The sequence below is a fragment of the Dromiciops gliroides genome, chromosome 5 (genome assembly GCF_019393635.1).
Source record: "Dromiciops gliroides isolate mDroGli1 chromosome 5, mDroGli1.pri, whole genome shotgun sequence".
Classification (NCBI taxonomy): Eukaryota; Metazoa; Chordata; class Mammalia; order Microbiotheria; family Microbiotheriidae; genus Dromiciops; species Dromiciops gliroides.
In genome coordinates this window covers 60,459,227-60,483,225 of record NC_057865.1, presented here as the reverse complement: position 1 = coordinate 60,483,225, position 23,999 = coordinate 60,459,227, and the positions used below count along the sequence as shown (strand labels likewise).

General features: G+C 38.1%; 1 protein-coding gene across 1 annotated transcript in view; it reads right to left on the bottom strand.

Annotated features, from left to right (window-relative positions):
• Positions 1–23,999, bottom strand: part of SPAG6 (sperm associated antigen 6) — an 81,205-nt gene that overhangs the window by 34,620 nt on the left and 22,586 nt on the right. The window contains exons 3-4 of the mRNA XM_043967914.1: positions 14,833–14,999; positions 12,067–12,250 (exon numbers count right to left, since the gene is read on the bottom strand). Of these exons, the coding sequence (XP_043823849.1) occupies positions 12,067–12,250; positions 14,833–14,999 (351 nt within the window). The remainder of the gene's footprint in view (positions 1–12,066; positions 12,251–14,832; positions 15,000–23,999) is intronic.

Here is a 23,999-nt window from a genome sequence, read left to right as displayed (position 1 = left end):
TAACTAACTCAAAATTTACCTAATTCTCTGTAGCTTGAAACTACCAGCCCCTTGTTTGTTAATTTAGACCACAGTTGAGATTATGAAGAAATTTGCTTTGTATTTGTTTAACCTTTTTTCAGGGATTTACCTTTGTTTAAGAAGCTTGGTTTGATGGCAAAATGCCCCAGTTCCTTTAAAAATGATTGGTAAATGCTATCACATTCACTTGGATAAATGACGGCCGAGTGAGAAATTAGGATCACTTGGGGCAAATGCAACAACATTACAAAACCATTCATTTCTTCCCTGCCACCCCCACCCCCAACCCCTCTTCGCCTTCATAAAATCAGCCTGGAATTGCTTAAAGAGCGCAGAGATGGGAGAACTCATGCCTAATCCGGTTCCTAGGGTAGGAGAATTTAAAAGCAAATAACAAGAAATGCTAATTTGGTATTTAGCATTAGACTCCACTTTAACACAGCTCCAAATAAACTGACACAAATTAAATGCCCCTAAACCTCAACCCTCTGGTGCTGATCAAAGCAAAGATAATTTATGTAAGAAATAGAAAGTGAATACTTACTATTGTAATCAGGAATGCCACAGACATACCTAATCTGCCTGTATAAATGATGTAAAAAGGTGTCTCATTACAGTTTTATTTTAATTAGATAGAAAATCTTTACTTGACCCAAAAAAGCATTTTCCTCTAGGTATAATTCTCTATGGAATTGTCCCAACTGGGGCCCATAGTGGAACTTCTTGGGCCACTGGATCTTTTTTTTTCCTGTTCATCCTGAGTAGATAAAGATAGTTGGGCATTGGCCAAATGTGCTCAACCTGAAACAAACAAAAAAATTGAGAATAGTCTTCACATAGCCTCTGTATGTATGGAAATAATCAATTCAAGTATTATATATTTCCTATGGAGTGAAGGATTTCTTATCCTAGACTAAACACCTACTCAAGATCTGTATTTGATTTAATTCTATTCATTGCTAAATGTGCCTTTTCAATAACTGTGAAGAATATGGTTCCATAACTATCAGATAATTCTGGGTAGTTGAGAATGAAATAGAGTGTAAAACAGAAAACACGGGAGTTTCCCAAAGCTGTGCAGGGGGCTGCCCAAAGGAAAAAGTGATAACTGAAAGCAAGCACGAACCAAAAATCTGCTTATTTCATAGTCTGTCATCTGTGAACAATGCACTTCATCTGCTGAGGTTCACCATCAGATAGAGGTTGAAAGTGATCACCTTACTGAAAATTTGGCTTATTAGACCAATCACTTGATATGGTCGATCAGGTAATTCCAGGTTTAGCAAAGCACTATTCTCAAGTCAAAAGATTTATTAAGTGCCTACTATCTGCCAGGTATTGTGCTAAGCAGGGGCTTACCAAAAAAAAAAAAGGCAAAAACAGTTCCTGCCTTCAAGAAGTTCACAGTCTAACACTGATGTATAATCAGTAGAGGGAAGGCACTAGGTTATTAATAAGGGAAAACAAAGGAAATCTTCTTACAGAAGGTGGAATTTTAGCTGGTACTTAAAGGGAAGGAGACCTGGAAACAGAGATAAGAAAGAAGAAAATTCCAAGCATGGGGTTTAGCCAGTGAAATGCAAAATGTCAGGAGATGGAGTGTCTTATTCTAGTGTTAGCACCAGTGACACTGGATTGCAAACTACATGGTGTCATGGGTGCAGAGCACCCCAGAAGTTCTCTGGGGCACACCAAGGAATCTTCTCTTGAGAAACTAACCAGAGGAAGATAACGCCTAGAGAGATAAGCTGAACCAAACCGGACTGAGCTAGCTTCGGATTCCTACCCTTCATTCTGGTCTCCCTTACCCTGGGGAGATAAATTTGGGGTGTGGCTTTCGGCCATTGTGTTCTGAAGGGGGATACAGTAGCCACCCCTCACCCAATTCCCCCAGCTACCACCCGGGGGGACGGTCCTCTCTCACTAAAGGAACTTTTCACGGGCAGATGGCCACCCCCATCAGTCCTCTAGAAAAGTACTTCCAGTCTCTTGGTACCTCTGAGCCATGTGCTTTGTGCCAAATATCCCCATGAAAAGTCCAAGGATTTCTTTTCATGTTTCCTTTCCCCCCACCCTTCCCTTCCCTTGCTCCTAAATAAACTATCACTTTATTCTAACTACGTTTTGTGTGCCAGAGGGTTGTAATTTCTTTTAAAGAGGAATTCCTAAGAAACCCCATCCCCTACCCCAACCATACCCCATTTTCACACCATAACAATGGATGGGGGACAGAAAGGTAGGAGTAGATTGAATACCAGACAAAGAATTTTATATTTGATCCTGGAGGTAATTGGGAAACACTGGTATTAATGATAGGAGGTTAGCAAGGTCAGGCCCATGAATTAGAAAGATCAATTTGCCATCATGTGCCTTTTATCTCCCTTACATTTTATATTTCAGTTTCTTTCATAAACACTGTACATACTGTTCCCCAAATTCTTAAAAGGCAATGTAACAGTAATGCTGCTGTCTAGAAAACTCATGTATCATATGCATGCTCGTTAATCTTTTACTATTTATTAATGACTAGAACAGAATGGAATTAACACTGAAAAGGAAATGACTGAGTAAAAAATTCAAGAAGCCTTGTGTCAAGTAGCTACTAATTAAAGACAAATAACAACCCCTGCCCTCAGGAAGCTTACATTCCACTGGAAGAATACAATAGGCAAACAAGTAAATCCTAAAAAGCAACACACCAGTTCATCCAAGAGAGTATCAACAACCAGGGGAATCATGACAGGGCTTCCCATAGTAGGTGGCATGTGATTGGAAGATTTGAATGAGACTAGGAATCCAAAGAGTCAAGGAAGGGAGGGGATGTATTCCAGGAAAGAGGGACATCTTGTGCTAAGGCATGAAAGCAGGAGCTAGAATGACAAGTTTAAGGAATAGCAAGGTGTTAGGTCAATTTGGCTAAAATATGGTATACAAAAGAGAAGAGCTGGAGTGAGACTGCAAAAGGCTGAGGCTTCAGAAGCTAAGCAGTTTGTACTTCATTCTGGAAGCCACAGGGGGCCACTTTACATTCTTGTAGAGGGCAAAGATATGATCAGACTTGTGCTTTAGGAAGATCATTTTGGCAGCCATGTAGAAAATTAGAGAAGGGAGAGACTGGAAGCTGGCAACCTCATCAGGAGGGTGGTTAGAGGTGGAGATTCTGAAACTACAGTAGTAATCACATGAGTGGAGAAAGGAGGATGGGTATGAGCTATTGAGAAGATGTAGGATCAAAAATATGTGGGAGATAATAGTTCATTGGGGCATGAGTGAAAGAAGATAGTTCCGGGTTTTTAAACCTAAAAGAATGGTGATGGGGACAGCTAGGTGGCACAGTGGATAGAGCACTGGCCCTAGATTCAGGAGGATCTGAGTTCAGATCCAGCCTCAGACCCTTGACACTTACTAGCTGTTTGATCCTGGGCAAGTCACTTAACCCCAATTGCCTCACCAAAAAAAAATGGTGATGACCTCAATAAAATAGGGAAGGTTAGAGAGGGGTTGGGTTTGAAGGATAATAAATGGATTCTCTTTTGGACATAATTGAGCTTAGAAAGGACCTTATAGGTCTTCAAGTCCAACTCTTGATCTTACAGAAGTGGAAAATTAAGCAACATAGATGTTAAATCCAAGTCACAAAGATAAGCCTGTAGCAGGGCCAAGTTTCAAACTCTAAATCCAATAGTCTTTCCACTATCATCATGAAACCTCTTTCATTTTGGAAGGAGTAAATGCTATCACCAAGTTTGGTGATCAGATAGAGCCCTGAAATTGAAAGCTTAACCTATTTTAAAAAATATTTCTCAACAAAACAAAACAAAAAGATTTCTCCACAATATTTAATCAAGTGTTAATTATAAAAGTTTACTTCTCTGTTATTGAGTATTACTCTGAATTCTCATGTTAAATTTTCTATTTCTACCAAAGATGGTATTATAATTATTATAACTATATTTATGTGCTATAATGAATAATAGTACCCTAATGGTTTTCATAGAGTGATAGGTTTCCCAGAGATGGAAGGAATCTTGGAGATCACTGCATTACTCTGATTCCTTATTGATATGAATATGTAATGTAACAAAAAGCATTGGTATAGGACTCTTTCCTCATTAGTGGAGATCAGGGCCCTACATTGCAGGAGAGGACTGCCTCTTGGTTGATCTGAGTTACCTGGCTCCAAATGAGAGAGCTCCTTCATTCTGTATTAACTGGTGTATTTTTCCTCTGTATGTTTCCTCTGATTTCTGTTTTACTATCAACTTGAATAAATGGATTTCTCTGCTAATTACCTATATGTGTTCATTGTGGAACTAATATTTTGTAGAAAGGGAGTAAAGTCTTGGTAAAGCTAAAGGTCCCTCCCTTTCCTCAATAAATAAACAGTAATCAGAAGTTTCACTTGAATCTGAAAAATACATTCCTTAGATCCTAGCTTCTTTTTTCTTTTTTTTTTTAGTGAGGCAGTTGGGGTTAAGTGACTTTGCCCAGGTTCACACAGCTAGTAAGTGTTAAGTGTCTGAGGCCGGATTTGAACTCAGGTACTCCTGACTCCAAGGCCAGTGCTCTATCCACTGCGCCATCTAGCTGCCCCAGATCCTAGCTTCTTAACTGTGGGTCGTGACCCCATATGGGGTCACATAACTGAATATGGGGGTTGTCAAAAATTTGGCAACAGTAAAGGGTTATGTATCCCTATTTTATATACCTATATACCTGGGGTCGTATAAAAATTTCTTGGGCAAAAAGGGGTTGTGAGTGGAAAAAGTTTAAGAAGCCCTGCCCTAGATTAATAATATTTAAGGGGACTAGAAAATTGAATTCTAGCCAGTGCACTTTCTCTGTCTCTCTCTGTCTCTGTCTCTCTCTGCCTCTGTCTTTCTCTGTTTGTGTCTCTGTCTCCAGCAAATGCCAAAAATTCACAACAACCCATTATATGGACATTACAAGGCTGAAAATCACCTAAGGCAATGTCATTGTGTATCATCAAAAGCTACAATTACTATCAAATTTAAACCTCAGCTCAGTAAATTCTTAGTGCCAAAAGGTGGATAGGAGGAAAAATTTCTTCCCATTTTACTTATCCTTCATCATCAATACCTAGACTAGAAGGAAGAAAAATAGCTTAACTAAATTAAAGCAATAAAGAGATGAACGATGTCAAGGGTTAGGTTTGGTTGGTTTAAAAAATTTTAATATAGTGCTATGTATAATCATATATACATATGTATATGTACATATATATATATACATGCACATGGCCATTTACATTTATATGTGCCCGAAGATGGAAGAAAAAGAAAAATCATATTTTATGTACTTAAAGGTAAAGGAAAGCCACAATATACTTCCTTGTATCAATTAAGATCATCATTTCCAGATTCAGTGGATAGAACACTGGGTCTGGAATCAGAAAGACCAGGGCTCAGATCTGGCCTCAAACACCATGACCCCACGGTCATATCTTAGACCCCACCATCACCTGAAACTGTTCCAATTCTATCAGTTAGAGGAACCAATAGGCCTCAAACCCCCTTGAGGAGGGGCCCAAACATGTGAAGACTTCTCCTGGTGGGATGGGTAGATGTCATGAAAGCTACTGAAGCAGGCGCCGGGGAGCACTTAGAGCTTGGTCAGACATTGAGAATGCCAAGAACATTCCACCTCATCCTGTGATTTTGGTCTTAACACTGGACTTCGGTGACTCTGGAAGAGAGAGACTAATAACTTTGTACAACCCTGCCTCACTTAAATCCGATTCACGCATGAGTCAAGGGCACCCTGTGATGCCATTGTTCCTCTTTGAAACGAAGGAGATGGGGCAGCTAGAATGGTTGCAGTGGATAAAGCACTGGCCCTGGATTCAGGAGGACCTGAATTCAAATCCAGCCTCAGACACTTGACACTTACTAGCTGTGTGACACTGGGCAAGTCACTTGAGTACTACCATTCTATGTGTATAATTCTAGGAGATAGTGAAAGATTCAAGTGACTTCTTCCTTTATAAAGCTATTATGCTGTACTTGATCTTCTGGGTTATAGGATTTTCAGAGCTATAAAAATCCTTATAGATAATCTAACCCAACATTTCACAGACAAAGAGCACAATGTTCAGAAAGGGCAATGTGAATTGCCCAAGGTCACTTAGGTAGCAAGTAACAGAGCTAGTATTTAAACCTATGTCCCATGATGCCAAAGTCAATACATTCAATTACACCATGTTGGTTTCTTCCATGTAGCCATGAGACAGAAGTAGTTTCTCCCTTTTCTTTCCCCATTCCAAGAGCACAGAATATATTCAACGAGAAATATTCAAAACATTCCTCTCCATGCTCAGAAAATACCAATGTTATCTTCCAATTTTATTAACTCCTATTTGGCTGACATGGTAATTTTCTATTTAATCTCTAATAACTCATGGGATTTAGCATGTTTTGAAATCTGTCTGTAGGGTAAGGAGTGTTCTCCACATGTGGAAACCAACCATCAGGAATTAAAAACAGCATTGCCTCAGCAGGATTTATAGATACTTAGAATGGAGAGAGACAGAGAGACAGAGAGAGACAGAGAGAGAGAGAGAGACAGAGAGAATAGCATATACTACAGACATTCCTTTTCACACTAGAAAGGAAACAGAGTCTCTTGGCTTGAAAACCTGCCAAAGAGTTTCCTTCTAAGTTGTCGTGTGACCCAGAACACATCAATTTCTTTCAGTTTTGTCCTCTATAATATGACAGTGACATCCATTAGCAAAATCAGCCCCAGAATATATACATGTTATATAAATATAACCCATGGGACAACCACCACAACTCCAGCCTTCCTCCTGTGGATCAGGATCTGTAGATCCTTAGTCTTTGGCCTCAAGAGTTTTCAGACAACCCTTTGATATAAATATTCAAGGCATCTTTCAAGGCAAAAGGTGGGAAAACATTTATATGGACATCTCTTTTGGTTCTCCTACATCTTTTCACACACCACCACTTCTGACCAAGCTAGTCTTCTACCCCTGTTTCTAATTCCATCTCTAGCCACTGCCAGAGTCTACAGAGGAACATATGAAGTGTCCCTGTAATTTCCCTCCCTCCAAATCTGCTGTGCCTATAAATAGTACCCAGATATTGGAGATGTTGCCAAGACAGAAGCACCAGAGAAGCCCAAGGAGTTTCATAACATGGTCCCTCTGGGGCTCCATCCCCCAAATGGCTGGAGCAGCATAACCAGAATTATAAAGCTAGAGTTTATTTCTTCCAGTTCCCTTTATCCCATGTCCATTTCTGACCAACGGTCTGCCATTTTCCCCCCAAAGCAGGAGAACTGATAAGAAATCAGAAGGAGTTTGGACATTGATTGGAGATTAAAAGGAGAGTGGAAAAACTATTGGATCATGAGAGATAGTAGCACATGGGCAACAGAAGCACCCACTCTGTGGAGATACTTATTACCCCTTTGTATCTTCTCCCCAGGAAGTTGATGTAAGCTTAAAAAGAATGGCTTGTTAATCTTCAGAATACTTTTTACAAAGCCTATGTTATTTTTTTTGTTTTTTTTTTGGGGGGGGGGTTGAGAGGCAATTAGGATTAAGTGACTTGCCAGGGTCACACAACCAGTAAGTGTTAAGTGTCTGAGGCCGGCTTTGAACTCGGGTCCTCCTGAATCCAAGGCCAGTGCTTTATCCAACTGCGCCACCTGGCTGCCCCCTCAAAGCCTATATTATTATGTCATCCACAGTTGATGACTCAATCCTAGAAATTTAATGACTTGCACACATCATACAATGCTAAAAATCAAATGTGGAATTTCTGGTTACCTTTCATTATTTGCAAAGTGCTTTGAAACCTACAAAAAGAAGTCACTGTAAAAATATTTATTTTTCAAACATCAAGGAAAGGCCTTTAGATAATACTTATTCCATTTCCCTGCTTAGTGTCTGCCTATTCTGTTATTATTTCCTATGCCTTTTCACTCAATTCAATTCAATAAACATTAATTCTTTATTTTCTGTAGGTACGAGCTTTATTTGGTCAGCACTCTCCTTCCATATCTGTGGTATTTACAGCTGTGGATCTAAACATCATCTTGCCATTATTAATGAGTAAGTGGAAAGGGCTATATAAACCATCCCATCATAGACCAACATTACACACACATACCCTGCTTTTTGAGAAGCCATTAAGAGGAAATCAGATTATTTGGAGGCAAATCCTCTATCCATGCCGGGGTGAATGTGAATGATGTTCTCTTTTTTATCTTACTGAATAACAATTTCCTTTCCTTCTGAAAAATCTATGCAGTAATCTCTTCTGGGAGCTTCTGGGTCCCAGACCCCTAAACTACTGTGAAATATTGAAATTACAGTGGGAATTCCATGTGGGCGCCAGATTATAGCAGGAAATTGGAATGGATCTCTAAGACAGAGGCCTATTTATAAGCTGTAATCATTTAGCCCCAGACCCTCAAACAGAGGGAGAAATGGAAGGGTTCTATCCATTGGGTGCCTGCCTGCAGGTGCATCTGTGTGTTTGGACTATGCACTAGGGAGATTGACTTCCCTCAAAGCTCTCTGGACACACTTTAAAACACTTAATGCTACTCTCTGCTTGAGATAAAAATCCAGACATACAAATACAAAAACAACCATAGAATCTTCCATGTTTTCCAAACTGACATCGCACAACCCCTGTTGTGATCGCTCAATTTATTTGTTCTAAATAAGCAACAAGTGGTCATGTAAACTCTGCTTGAAACCATTCAGTGATGAGAAATTCACTCTCTACAGAGGCAACATTCCATTTTTTGGAAAGCCTAGTTGTTAGGGTGCTTCACTGTGTATTGGGCAAAAATTAATCTCCTTAATACCTTCCACCCATCAGCCTTAGGTCTGCCTTCTGGGGTCAAAGTGAACAAGCCAAAGTACTTGTCAAGGGCAAAACCTATTTTTGAAACATCTTTTATTCCCCCACCCCACCCCCCAAATCTTTTCTCTAACTAAATTATCTCCAGTTCCTTAAAACAATCTTCATGTGGCCACTTTTTCATCCCATTTTTCTCCGTCACCTTCTTCTGAACCTCGCCAATTTCCTTCTAAATGTGGCACCAAGAACTAGATAAAATATCCTGGGTAGAATATGACCATGTCAGAGTACAATGGGACTGTTACCTCCTTTCTGCACCCATTCTTCTGCTAATCCTGCCTATACCCAAATTTGCCCCCTTTTTGGTGGGGGAGGTGAGGCTAGCTACCATATCAAATTCCTGGCTCATTTTGAGCTTACAGCCCACTAAGACTCCTAGACTGTATTCTGACCTCAACCCCTCTTTCTGGATCTATGATTCTACTAATACATTAGACTGTGGGTTCTTTAAGGCCAAGGACCGTGTTTTGATTCTTTTTGTATGCCCAGGGCTGAGCACTGTGCCTGGCACAAAGTGAGTTCTTAATAAGTGATTATTGACTATTGACTAAAACAGTTTAAGATCATCATTGCTCTTTGGGCTGCCATATCCAATTGCTGGTTCAGTTTGAGCTTTTAGTCCACTAAGACTCCTAGATTTTTTTCACACAAATTTAGCCACATCTCCCTCATCTTGTACTTGCACATTTGGTTTACTATATACAAATACAGGACTTTACACTTCCCCAATTGGATATAGCCCTATTGTTCTGGCCATCAAAATCCTTCTGATTGTCATTCCAGATTGTCATTCAGTATATTATATCTTTCAGTATATCCTTCCCATCTCCTTACCCTCTACCCAACATTTGTCAAGTTCTAGCCCCACAACTTTCTCCCTCCAATTCCAATAGCAAGATAGGTAAGGGATTGGGTATTATGGGGAAGAGTGGACAATGGCTGTCCTCTATGGGGAGATGAGGGAGGAGATACCTCTTCACCCCTTAAATGGTAGGATAGTCAAATGTATAGGGAATGAATGACCTTCATTCCCTAGCCCAGATCATGCTTTAGGTTGACAGTGAGAAAACAGTCTATCTCCAACACTGCTCCCACTTACTCCAAACATACCAAAGCAGAACTCATATTTTTCCCTAAAGGCATAATCCCTGATCAGAAGATTTCTACTTCTATTGATGGTTCCACCATCTTTCATTCACTCAGGTTTGCAACTTACTGTCATACTTGATTCTCTTCTATCCTTCCCCCCTTACATTCAAATCAATTCTACCTCCACAGTGTCTCTAAGTCTCTAATTCGAGAAATGTTCTCCATTCACACATCCTTACCTGGACTTCTTTGATAGCTTCCTAATTGTTCCCCTGGCTTCCAGGCTCATCACTCTGCAACCTAACTTCCACATTGCTCCCAAAGTGAAATTCTTAAAACTAACCAAGTGACCCCACCTTCTACTAAAAAAATCTCCAAAGATTCTCATTTGCCTATAGAATAAAATAGAATGACTTTACCTGACATTTAAAGCTTTCACCATTTGCCCCCCTACTTTTCCAGTATTCTTTAACATTATTTCCTTACATAAAGTCAAAACTAGCCTGATAAGTATTTCCCATTTTGCAAAATTCCATATTTAGCCTCCATGTAGAAGTGATCCTTGTGTTTAGAATGCATTCCCTCTTCACTTTCATTCCTTAGAATCTGGAGTTTCAGTTCAGGCACTACCCCCATGAAGAGGCTTCCTGAATCATCCCACCCCCACTGCCAGGTATTAGCACTGTCTCCCCACAAAAATGATCTTTCACATACTTTGTATTTGCTTTCTAGTGCAAATATTGTATTGTTCCCAAACACAATGTGAACTCCTTGAGGGCAGGCCATTTCATTTTTGTTTTTATATCTCCATAACTTAACATGGTGACTGACACAGTCACCTAATAATTGTAGTTTAAGTAAATTAATTTAATTGCCCTTGGAAATGTGACAGGCAGACACAGCGGAAGAGCACCCAGTCCTGGATTCAGGAGGACCTGAGTTCAATCCAACCTCAGATACTGGCACTAGCTGGTGACCCTGGGCAAGTCAATAACCCCCATTGCCTCGCCAAAAAAAAAAAAAGAATAAAAAATTTATAAAAAAAGAAAAAGAAAATGTGACAGGCACCCACATCAAAAATACTGAATATAACAGGTCTAAAGAACAAACCATTGTTGTATACCATTAGATCCCTTGATCCAAGTAGCTGGCATTAGTCATCCATTTCTAAATCTACATCTCTCTAATCATGGTCATAATTTAGACTCAATTTTCAACTATAGAGATAAAATCCAAATATATTATTCCCACAGCATTTTCCTAATAATAACCTTGTCAAAGAAATAAAGAAATGAAGTTGATACTGGCATGAATTGTTTGTAAAAACACACCACCACAAACCATTCTGGCTCACAGTGGGCCACTTTTCCTACTGTATGCTAGACATACTATAGGAATCACCATATCTATAACCTAAACCTCTAGATTTTTTCAGAACCACCAATCAAGACTAATGAATGCTTCTCTACAGCTGCCAGACAAATGATAAGTGTGACTGAGAATTCGGTGCCCCTTGTGACGTGACAAACAGATAAAATACTCATTGTAAGTCATCCTACGAATCAATAACTTTTGAATATCACCCCCTATTTCTTCCACATTCTCTGCATGTACCCTTTTCCCAAAATTCACCTTGCTGACATTAAAGACTGGAGTGGTATGATACCTTACTGTTGTTCAGTATTTTCAGTGACATCCCATCTTTGGGGTTTTCTTGGCAAAGATACTGGAGAGGTTTGTCATTTCCTTTTCCTGGTTTTTTACAGATGAGGAAACTGAGGCAAATGGGGTTAAGCGAATAACCCAGATTCACATAGCTACTAAGTATCTGACCAGATTTGAATTCAAGACGATGAGTCTTTCTGATTCCAGTCCTGGCATTCTATCTATTGTGCCACTTTACTGCCCCCCACGTGATTACCCTTATTATGTATGAATAAATAATAAAATAGCATTACTCTTACCACTGGTTGACTCAACAATAGACAAACCAATTCTAGTTACACAACAAACCTTTTTTTTTTTTAAGTATTTTCATTACCTCCATTATGTCTTGCAATGTACCCAAGTGCCCATGCTGCTGCTTCCTTTACTCCGGGGTCAAAATCTTCCAAGCATATGACCAATGTATCCAGTGCTCCACAATCAACTATTGCTTGAGCTAACTGAGGAGAATGTTTGCCAACTGCTCTTAACACAAAGGCAGCTGCTTTCTTGTAGAAACGCTAAGGGAATATAAATAAATTTTTTTTTAGAATTTCCTTTTAGCACACATAAAAATAAGACAGTGAATTTACTTTTCAATTCTGCAATAGTAGTATGCAAAATAATTTCAATGCTATAGTTTTTCCAACTAAAGCTAGCCTCAGCCAATACTAAACTAAGAAAAAATGTTTTTCTTATTACCTTTTAAGTTTGTGTTTTACTCTTTGCAAATGGGTTGTAACATAAAATGTATTTCCAACATTTCAATGAGATAACAAGATTATATTTATCTGAAGATATAACAAGAAACTAACAGACTGGCTTGCATGCGCAGATAAACTATGTTAACTGATGTTATTAAGTTCACTTTGCTTGCCCTCAGTCTCTCAAAGTATGATAAGCCTTTTATTGGTACCACACTAATCTTTCTGGTGTTCCCACATGATCTGAAAAAAAAACCATCATCTTTCAGGTGAACTGTCAACACATACAACCAAATAAACATGACAAAACATAGTGCAGTACAGTGAAACAACATTGGACTTGGAGTCAGAGAACCTAAGATCAATCTTGGCTCTGTTATTTACTACCTGTGTGACCTTGGGCAAGTCACTTAAGTTCTTTGAGTCTTAGTTTCCTCATCTGTAAAATAAGGGGGTTTGGCTCCATGACCTCTAAGTTCCCTCACAGCTTTAAATCAATAATCCTCTGAAATTTACAACCCTATTTTAATCCATTCAATCCCATTTTATACCTTCTACTATTAAGTTGCTTAAAGAACAAGATAAAACTATTATTTTCCTTTGCTAATAATGGGTTTTTACAAAGAAAGAAAAAGATATCCAAATGGCTTAAAACAATACTTGTTTAAAATAGTTCTGCTTTAGGGTAGCTAGGTGGTGCAGTGGATAAAGCACTAGCCCTGGATTCAGGAGGACCTGAGTTCAAATCTGGCCTAAGACACTTGACATTTACTAGCTGTGTGACCCTTGGCAAGTCTCTTAACCCATTGATTTTTAAAACTTTGTGCTCCAAATTCTCATCCTTCCTCCCTATTCCGCCCCTTAAGAACTCAAGCAATTCAATATAAGTTATACATGTGCAGTCATGCAAAACATAGCAGACAAAAAAACTTTAGAAAAGGGAACTAACAACAAAAACAACAAAATATACTTCCATCTCTATTCTGGTGCCATCAGTTCTTTCTCTAAGTGAAGAATTCTTACTGATTCCTTAGTAGAATCGATATTTAAGACATTTTAAAGGAAGCTTTAAATAGAAGATTATTATTTAGTTTCTAACAACTTGGAAAGTGAGGTTTGAAGATACAATTCATAGCATGAGAACTGGTTCATTTGGTTTCAGTGTTTATATCCTGCAGTTGACAGTTTTCAGAACAGAGAAGCACACAATTACACCAAAATACCCACATGACTATTCTACATGATCCCCCCTCTTCATTTCCTTTCCTTTTCCAATTTTCTTTTTGGCCTTTTTTTACACAGAATTTCCCTCTGAAATAGAACTGAGAGACACGGGACCTCAGAAATACAGTCCTCTGCCACTTAACAAATGTCACAGGGTTTGTACAAAATAGAAGAAGGTGATAGATGATATTGTTTTTCTGATTTTTAATTCTTTCTGTTCTTTCTCCCCTTACTTTTAGCTTGGCAAATTTGGGGGATACAATGAGAATGAGCATAGTAAATAAAACCTCTTTATCCCTTCTTCTCTCAACCATGGGGAAATTAAGAGAGGTAAAACTCCCTTCAGAGACTTTTCATCAGTATTTAGAAGGCATGTTTCATCAAATCCATTTTAAAGGGGGAATCTACTCTTAAAGGTATCTGGAGAAAACGATTCCTTAGCCTCCATAAATCATGCTTAAGACTACAACAAATCAGAGCCTTGTGCTTGGGAAAGCCCTCCACTGTTATAGAGACCAGGAGACTCACAGTGATCCAGAGACACATGGGGGAAGATAGGATAAAGATGGGGTACTATTATCTAATTCTCTATTGTAGGACTGGGATTCTCTTCTACACCATCAGCAAGTAAACCTGCCATTGTTACTAAGGAGGGATAGACGGGAAGGAGGTTGCCCCTTCACCCCTTCTACATGGCCGCTGCCATTCTTTGATATCTTCTCCCTGCTGGTTGCCTGTTTCCCCTACCTCAATGACCCTGATGGCCACTTTAACCAGACTATATGTTCCCCGGGGCATATCACGTGATTGCTCCAAGCCTTCCAATACCCTCAAAAGAGTCAGTCATTTTTTCACTGCTCACTCTCAGGAAGTTCTACTTCACTAACTTCCTACAGCAATTTAAAACCATTTCCTAACAACACTCAATAGTAATAGAGAAAAATGACACCCCATCCTCCAGATGATGACCCTTCATATACTTAAAGACAATTACTAACAGTCCAGAGAAGAGAAGGCTAAGTGGTGGTGACCTAATGATTCGAATACCCTCCAACTTCCATCAACTCATTTTCCATATGCACTTGGACCCTCTGTAAACAGGACCTGAATAATCAAAATACCTGGTGGCCTTAACATAGGTATACATTGCTTATTTCAAAAGGAACAGTCCTTACGTTCTGTTCGGCCAATGAATAAACGAGCTGTGGAAGAATGTCTCCCTTTACGACAGCCTCTGCCAGGTCATCGTTATAATTAGCCAGTCTCCCGAGAGCCAGGGCAGCGGTCTGCTGAATAGTTGGGACAACATCCAAGAGAAGCGGCCTCAGCAAAGACATTACACCTGAGTTACAATGGGAAAGGAGGGAATGAAAGTTCACAACATCAGCAAAAGGTAATCTTTATATGTAATCCCAGAATATGAAGAGACACCTTGTGTTTAAAGGAAAAAAATCTGTGGGAATTCACAAGTATCCACAGAAAACTAATGGCTAATTTCAAACTTCTAACTGGCTATGTCTTAGTAAAATTATATCCTCTTAGAATTAGAAACTGACCAAACCGCCTTCTGGCCAGCCCACCCTTTCCAAGTCCCATCTGTCTTTCAAAAAAGCCCAGGTCTAATTCAACCTCACTGCTCCTCCCCACTCCAGAACAAACTTTATCCACTATACTAGAACTAATCCTACCTGTATGATCATGGGCAAATCACTTTCTCCCTGAGTCTCAGTTTCCTTAACTGTAAAATAGTGAAACTGGATTTGTTCAACTTACTTCATGTGCTGCTTATGAGAGAAATGCTTTGTAAACATTAAGTAACTATAGAAATGGAAGTCAATACTCTGGTCCACACTGCTCAGTATCTTCTTCAATTTTTTTTTATAACATTTATGGTCTGTACTACACAATTAGATCCTAATTACATGTTTACTCATATTGTACACTAATTGTCTTGTATGTTAGTGTTGTTTTTTGTCTAACAGATTTTAATATTCTTCTGGGGGGGGGGGAAACAGGTCTTAACTTATTTTATATTCCACATAGCACCTAGGATAATGCTGGGCACATACTAAGTATTTAATAAATATTTAATTGATTGATGTAAAACAATCTATGTTGCTTTGGGGAAGGAAAGGAACCTGGGAAATTATTAATTAACATTTTATCATTACAGCATTTTTCAGCTACATAGATTAGCTTATCTTCTCAACCTGTTTTCAAAGTAGGTTGCTATTATCTCTGTTCATAAAGAATTCTATTTCCATTGATTATACCATCATCCTCTCAACTTAACAAATTCATTCCGCTCTTATTCAACTATTATATGTGAAGCCTACTGTATGCAAAGCCCTATCCTAGGTCCTAAGATATAAAAATGAAATATGACATAAATTCTTCCCTCAAGAAGTTTATAGCATATTTAGGTATGAGATAAGGATTAAGCACATTCAGAATAATCATAGTGCATATGTGAGAAGTTCAAGACAATGTCCAATCAAAAGGCTATGAAAAATTTGAAAAGAGGTCACTGCCACCTAAAGAGATCAGAAAAAGTTTTGTGGAGAAAATGACTCTTCAGTTGGGTCTTAAGGGAGGGAGAAGTTTTAACAAGAGGGGACTATTCTACATATGTGGGACCATCCAAGCAGAAAAGAAAGCTATGTTTCACATTCTTGTTTGTACGTGATGAATACATGCCTACTATTCTCACGATTTCTATTTATTTCACTACTTCATGAAATTAATCCTCAACATGTGATTTTTATATCTTGTTCTCTCAGTTACTTAGATCCTGGAATGAATGTGGCCACCATTTTCAGAATGACCCCTCACAGGCTGTTCTGATGTCACAGACTGTCTCCACAGTCGCAAGGAGATCAAAGGAAAAGGATGTCAATGGTTTGAAGTAAATCTATCACCACTTCTAGAATATCAGCTCAAAACACATACGGTTTCATTTTTATCTATGAGGGATTGCACATTTATTACAAAATTAAAAATAACTTTAGATCTCTGGGTCTGCATATTATATGAAGTTGTCATAGCAGCATAAGAATAAACTTTAGAAGCCAATCTCCCTCATTTTACAAATTGGGAAACTAAGGCCCAGAGAAAGGAAATGACATGCCTATGATGAAAAGCTAATAGCAGAGTTGAAATGCAAAACCGATTATAAGTTCAAGGCCACCTCCACCATCATATAGCTGCCTTATTCCAACTTATAAATTTAAACTTACTAAATTTGAGAAATGTGAAGTTAAGACTACCAAAAGAGCATTACATTTATTGTCATATAGCACATAGACAATTATAATTAGATTACATGTTAATAAAAATACAAATTTACATAATCATAAAAACCTCAATATGGGATTCCAAAGTCCATGAAATCTAATCCAAAAAATACAAATTATACTAACTGTGTAGGCTATTTGATTTTTTAAAAATACATCATAAATGGCAACTAGTTAACAAAAGTAGCTAACATTTATATACCACTTATATATGTTATATATTGTGCCAAATACCTATTTCATTTTACATTCAGAACATCATTAGGAGGTAGATGCTATTAATATCCCCATTTTACAAATGAGGAAACTGAGGTTAAGTGACTTGCTCAGGGTCACACAGTCAAAAAGTATCTGAGGCCTAATTTGAACTTGGATTGTCCTACTATCCACTGTATTACCTAGCAGCCCATAAAAGTTTCAACACAGGATTCCAAAGTTCATGAAATCTAACCCAAAAAATTAAAATAACATCAGCTTTTTAGGACATTTGATTTTTAACACACCACAAATAACAACTAGTTATTGCCCATCAGACTAAGAAAACTAGAGAGCTCTTATGAGAAAAAGTAATGAAATAAATCCTAATTCTTATGATAGTTCCCTGAGTGTACTAACACTACAATTGGAAACCAATAGCAATTAAGATTTATTTATTTTTTTTCTTTGTTTTGTTTTTTTTTGTTTTGGTTTTGTTTTGGTTTTTTTGCGGGGCAATGGAGGTTAAGTGACTTGGTCAGGGTCACACAGCTAGTAAGTGTCAAGTGTCTGAGGTTGGATTTGAACTCAGGTACTCCTGAATCCAGGGCTGGTGCTTTATTCACTGCACCACCTAACTGTTCCCAAGATTTATTTCTATAAATAAATATACATGCATATAGTCCAAAAGTATACATCTCTCTATGTAAGTATATGTTGGAATAGATAGAGGATCTGAAAATCTAAAAGACATATATGTACTTTAGAATCAACATTCACTTTTGGGGCAATTGCCAATTGCCTCACAAAAAACAAACAAACAAACAAACAAACAGAATCAACATTCACTTTTGACTAAAGTTCAGTTAGCTATACAGTTCAAAAAAGACTTGTGGTAGACACTAAGGAGTTCTGATAGAAGCAAGTGGCTTTACTACAAAAATTGATAAGCTATTAGAGTATGGAAGGAGACAACAGAGCATTGTGGGAAAGCACGGTCCTTTGGAGTCAGCATGAGTTCCAGTTCCTGTAGCTATAGGACTCAAACAAATCACTTTACCTCTGTGAGTTTCAATCTCCTCACTAGTAACATGACCAGACTACTAATAAATTGCCTTCCAGGTCTAAAAGTTCTGTGATTCTATTATTATCCTCATGGTTATTAAGAATGCTGCCATCATCTTGCTCAACGTGTTCAAATGCCGTTTTCTTCCTGAAACTTGACTTTCCCCTTACTTTCTCTATTTCCATGGATAACACCACCATCCTCCCAATTTAATCTCAACAAATATTTATAAAGCACCTGGACCAAGCATCAGAGATTCAGGCATGCATAGTAAAGCAGTTTATGCCCTCAGGGAGACTATCTTTAATGATTTCTCCACTGAAGAATGGGAGGGTGAAGAGAAGGAAAGGGAAAGGAGAGGGAGAGAAAGAGGGATAGAGAGGGATATAAGACTGACAGAACCTTTGTCCTAATTGATACAGGGAACTCCTACTAAGGTTGGGAAAGGTCAACTATTTTTCCCCTTAGAGTTCTATGGGGTAACCCTGATAAAATTTTTAATACTACCATTCATTTCCATCTGGTATGCTCCTCAATCATTATCAATTAGCCAATCAGAGTTAATTAGCTTCTAGAAACTGGTTTATTAAAGTGGTGTAATAAAAAAAAGTTGGCACAAAACAATCTCCTCAAAGATCTGGGGCACTCTAACAATTACATACAGGCAAAGAAGTGGACTGAAGCTTAGAGAGCACCTATGCCCAAATGGGGCAGCTAGATGGTGCAGTGGATAGAATGCTAGGACAGGAGTCAGGAGATCATCGTCAGTTCAAATCTGGTCCAAGACACTTATTTGCCAAGTTATGCTAGGGCAAGTCACTTAACCCTGTTTGCCTTATTTCCTCATCCATAAAAGGGGCTCCAGTAGTTTTACCCAAAAAGTCCCAAATGGGACTGACCAACAACAAAATGACTAACAAGCAACTCTCAGCTCCTATTAGAAATCCTTTTCTCCCCTTGTGGAACCCTCATTTTTTTTTCTTATATGTAGCTCTCTACTGGTCTCCGATGGTCAATATGAAGTTCAAATCTTCTGACCTTCCTTCTAAATGCATGAGATTGTCCTTTGGGAGGAAGGGGGCCAAGGAGAAAGAGAACACAATCATCTTTTTTTCTAGAGCAGTTCTCTTCACTACCACTCAATTCAAGTCCTGGAGGAATACGGGAATACACAACGGCCCAGAGGTGCATCTCGGTTTTTTCTCAAGGAAGTCCCACATCTTTTGCGTTACATCATCTGATTTTGTTCAATGATCAAGCACAAACTCCTATTTTATTTAAACCTTTAATCGATTGAATCAATCAAGAAGTCTTGTCCCTCTGAATCATAAGGGCTTTCATCTCTACCCTTACAAATGCAAATATTCCCCAAAATAATCTTTAAAATGCAGTAAGACATTTGGAACACTCTATATTTGTGCTAATGCACTATACATTTTGGATACTAGACTTTTATCAGAACTATTCAATGAAATATTTTTCTCAATAGAAAATTTCCCCTTTTATACTTGCTGCATTAACTTTGTTCATGCAAAGACTTCTTAATTTTGTACTTTCTATTTTCTCTTTTATTGTCACCTCTATCTATTATTTGGCTAAGAATACATGAACCATTCTCCTTAAGCTCCTCTAATTGTTTTTATAATATGATCTTTCTTATTTACATTGTTCTTCCACTTGTAACTTATTGTGGTAAATGGTATAATATGCTGGTCTAACCTTGGTTTTTTTGGTTTGTTTTATTTTGTTTTTTTGCAAAAAAAAAAAAAAGCTCCAATTATTATAAAATAAGGAATGCTTTTTGCCAATAGTTGACTATTTTGGATTTATTGAACACTGCTGTTACTGATTTAAATTATATCTTATCTATTCTGTTCACTGGTCTACTTTTCCTTTTCCTTTTTTTTAGTTAAATAGATTCAATGATGACTGTTTTATAATTTGAGGTCTGAAAATGCTAATTTTATATCCCTCACCTTATTTTTCATTATTTCCTTAGATATTATAGACCTTTTTACCTTAAAATCAGTTTTCTTATTTTTTGTCTAATTCCATATAGAAAACTCCTTGATAGTTTGATTGGTATAGCACTGAATATGTAAATTAATTCAAAAGGTACTATCATCTCTTTTATATTGGCAGAGCCCAACCATAATTACTGACTATTTCCTTCTATATTTCTGTAGAGAAAAATGTGAAATGCTTTAAAAACTTGTGACACCTTTGCTTAGAAACCATGCTAACTTCTCTTCATTGTTTCAATTTTAAATTATGTACTGCCAAAGCAAAAGCTCCAATTTGTACAGCTTTATTTTACACTACTTCCCAAAATACACTGAGATTTGACTCTTCTCTGATGTCCCATTTTACATGCCTCTTTCTGTCTATATTTTTATACTATTTTGTCTTTCAGAACCCTTTCTCTTTTCTTTCTTCAGAGTCATCTTCCCCATGAAACCTTCCTCCTCTTATTCCCTCTGCTGAAAATGATCTTTCCCTCATAATATCCTTATTGTTATTATTCTCATAATATTTTACCTCTCCTTCTCCCTTACATTTGCCACATTCTGCTTTGTATGGTTATTTCTGTATATCTGAACCCTCCTATTAGATTGCAAGCTCTTTGAAGGAAAAATGCATTTCTTAGTCTTTTTATCCCCCAAACCTAGCCCAGATCCTTATACAAAGTATGCATTTACATTTGATGAGTTTTTGTATGATTAAATAAAGAACAGTGGGACATTTTGTGGTAGCAAAAAAAATGTAAACAAAGTGGATGCTCCTCAATTCATAAATGGCTGGACCAACTTCAATTCATGAATATAGTAGAATACTATTGCACTGGATGTAAATTAAAATGAGGAATAAAGGCAAGGAAACAAGTATTTGCAAGGCAATAGTATTTATTAAGCACTTAATGGGGCAGCTGGGTAGCACAGTAGATAAAGCACTGGCCCTGGATTCAGGAGGACCTGAGTTCAAATCCAGCTTGAGACACTTGACACTTACTAGCTGTGTGACCCTGAGCAAGTAACTTAACCCTCATTGCTTCGGCACCCCCCCCACCCAAAAACCAACCAAACAAGCAAACTATTAAGCACTTAATAGTGACAGGCACTGCAGGCACTGCTAGTGCTAAGCACTGGGGATACAAATACAAACAAAAAGACTGTACCTGCCCTCAAGGAGCTTACATTCTAATGGTAAAAGATAACATACAAAAGAGAGCAGAAAAATGGGAGGTAGGAGAGAAGGTCCACCTGTGGAAACATGATGCCACGGCCCAAAAAAGTCAGAAGCAGACCCATGAAGGGAATTAAGTTATCTGCTCTGGGCCCCTCTACAAAATGGAGACTCCAGGAAGAACTCACCAATAGGATAAGGGGTTGTCATAGTGGAGTTCCAGGGTGAAGAAGCCCCAGGTGTTAAGGGAAAATCAAAGTTGACTGTATCTGAGGGGGCAGCTAGGTGGCACAGTGGATAAAGCACCAGCCCTGGAGTCAGGAGGACCTAAGTTCAAATCTGGCCTCAGACACTTGACACTTACTACTTGTGTGACCCTGGGCAAGTCACTTAACCCTCATTGCCCCACAAAAAGAAAAACAAAACAGGATTGCACCTGAGGCATAGTCCAGAAAATCAGAAGTGGACACTGGAGGGAATAAGAATTATAGAAATATCTATATATAAAGTCTCTGAATGTCAACTGAATATGTCCTTTTTTTCCTATTTTTTATTCCAAAGATACTTTAAAAAATCATTTGGAATCATATGACATTTAATAACTTCTTATGCAGAGGATCAGATCTCTTCTTTTAATAACTAGAAGACTAGTCTCTATTTCAATAAGCATAACTTCCAGACTTTTCCATCTAATACTTTATAATAATCAAATGAAGGATAAAAAATTTATCTGAATTGGAATACCACCTTAAAAAAGCTGAATTCCAAATAATGGAAAAACCAATAAAGTCCTGGAGAAGAGATAAAGAGACATACTTCTTTCCTCACAGTGGAGAAGTGGGGGACCACTGGGACAGAATACTGTGTATGTTGTCAGAAACATTTTTGTACTACGTATTTTTGTTTAATTGTTTTTCCTTGTCATAGAGGAGGGTTCAATGGGTATGGGGGTAATGGGGGTGAATGACAATTATTTGGGGGGGAAGCATCAATAAAATGACTTTTAACAAAAGAAATTTAAAGATCTTAAAATGAGAAGTAAATTTTGTTATTACATATTTCTTTGTGTATTTCTATAGCCAAGAAATCCTTTGCATCAGCGGCAGACTCTGTTCATAGATCTCATCTCTGGGCCTTTCCATAAGCCATCCCACAAAGTTACAATATCTTACCTTTTCCAATCCAACAATGTAGCCTCTACTATTCCAAAACCCTAGAAAGGTCATGAAATGAGGAGTCAGTAGACCTCAATTCTAATCCTGGTTGGCCACTCACTACTTATGTAACATAGGGAAGTCACTTTTTAATTTTAATTTAATTTAATTTTATTTCTTTTGGTGAGGCAATTGGGGTTAAGTGACTTGCCCAGGGTCACACAGCTAGTAAGTGTTAAGTGTCTGAGGCTGGATTTGAACTCAGGTCCTCCTGATTCCAGGGTCGGTACTCTATCCACTGCACCACCTAGCTGTCCCTGGGAAGTCATTTTTTAAAAGCCTCAGTTTCCTTATCTCTTAAATGGGGACTAGATTTATAGCATTTCAGAGTTACTATGGATCTCAATGGACATCTATTCTCACAAAATTAATTCCCTCTCCAACACATCTAACAAATGGTCATCTAGACTTTTCTCAAAGACCTCTAATAAAGGGAAATCTGTTACCTCATGAGAGAGTCCATTCCACTTTGGGAGAACCCTAATTGTTAGGAGATGTTTCCATACAGAAAGGCTAAGCTTGTGTCAATGAAATTTCCACTCATTGCTCCTAGTTCTGCTCTCTGGGTCCAAAAAGAACTCTAATTTTTCTTCTAGGCAATAGCCCTTCAAATACTAGAAGAAAGCAATTATCCCCACCCCTACCACTATCACCATTATCAAATAGCTATTCTCCAGGCTCAAAATCTCTAGTTCCTTCAAGTGATCCTCATGTAACAGGAGGCCTTTGCCCATCCCGGTTACCATTTTCTGGGCATGCTCTGACTTGATTTCCTTCCTAAAAGGTGGTGCTTCAAACTGAATACAATACTCCAGAGACGGTCTGACAAGGGCAGAGGACAACAGGATGCTCATCTTCTTGTTCCTGGTTGCTATGCCTTTTAACATTTAGCCTGGGGTAGAATTACAGGTATCTCTTCTACTTGGGGGGACAGGGTTAAGGGCATGGTGCCCCCCAAAAAAACTGTGGAAAATCCACGTAAAATGTTTTGGCCCTCCCTTTGTAACAGAGAAGTCTGAATTATTATATTAAAAGGTAAAATATACTGTGTTGGTATTATACAATTCTATACCTATATTATGCATTTCTGAATTTCTAAACTTTTTCTGTCATTTGCCGACCTTCATGTGTCATCTGCCTGCTGTTCTTCAAAACTCCCCCTAAATTACCACTTAATTTCTTATGCTCTCTTATGCTGAAAGTTGCAATGTGGAAGGAATAATTATTTTCTGCCATGTTACACTGTTGACTCATATTGAGTTGGCAATATACCTTTAAAAATAAAAAATAAAAACCTCAGAGCTTTTCTTTTTTTTTTAGATGAACTTATGGCATCTAGCCACGCCTTCCTCATTTTAAATTCACAAAGTTAGGGTTTGTTGGGTTTTTTC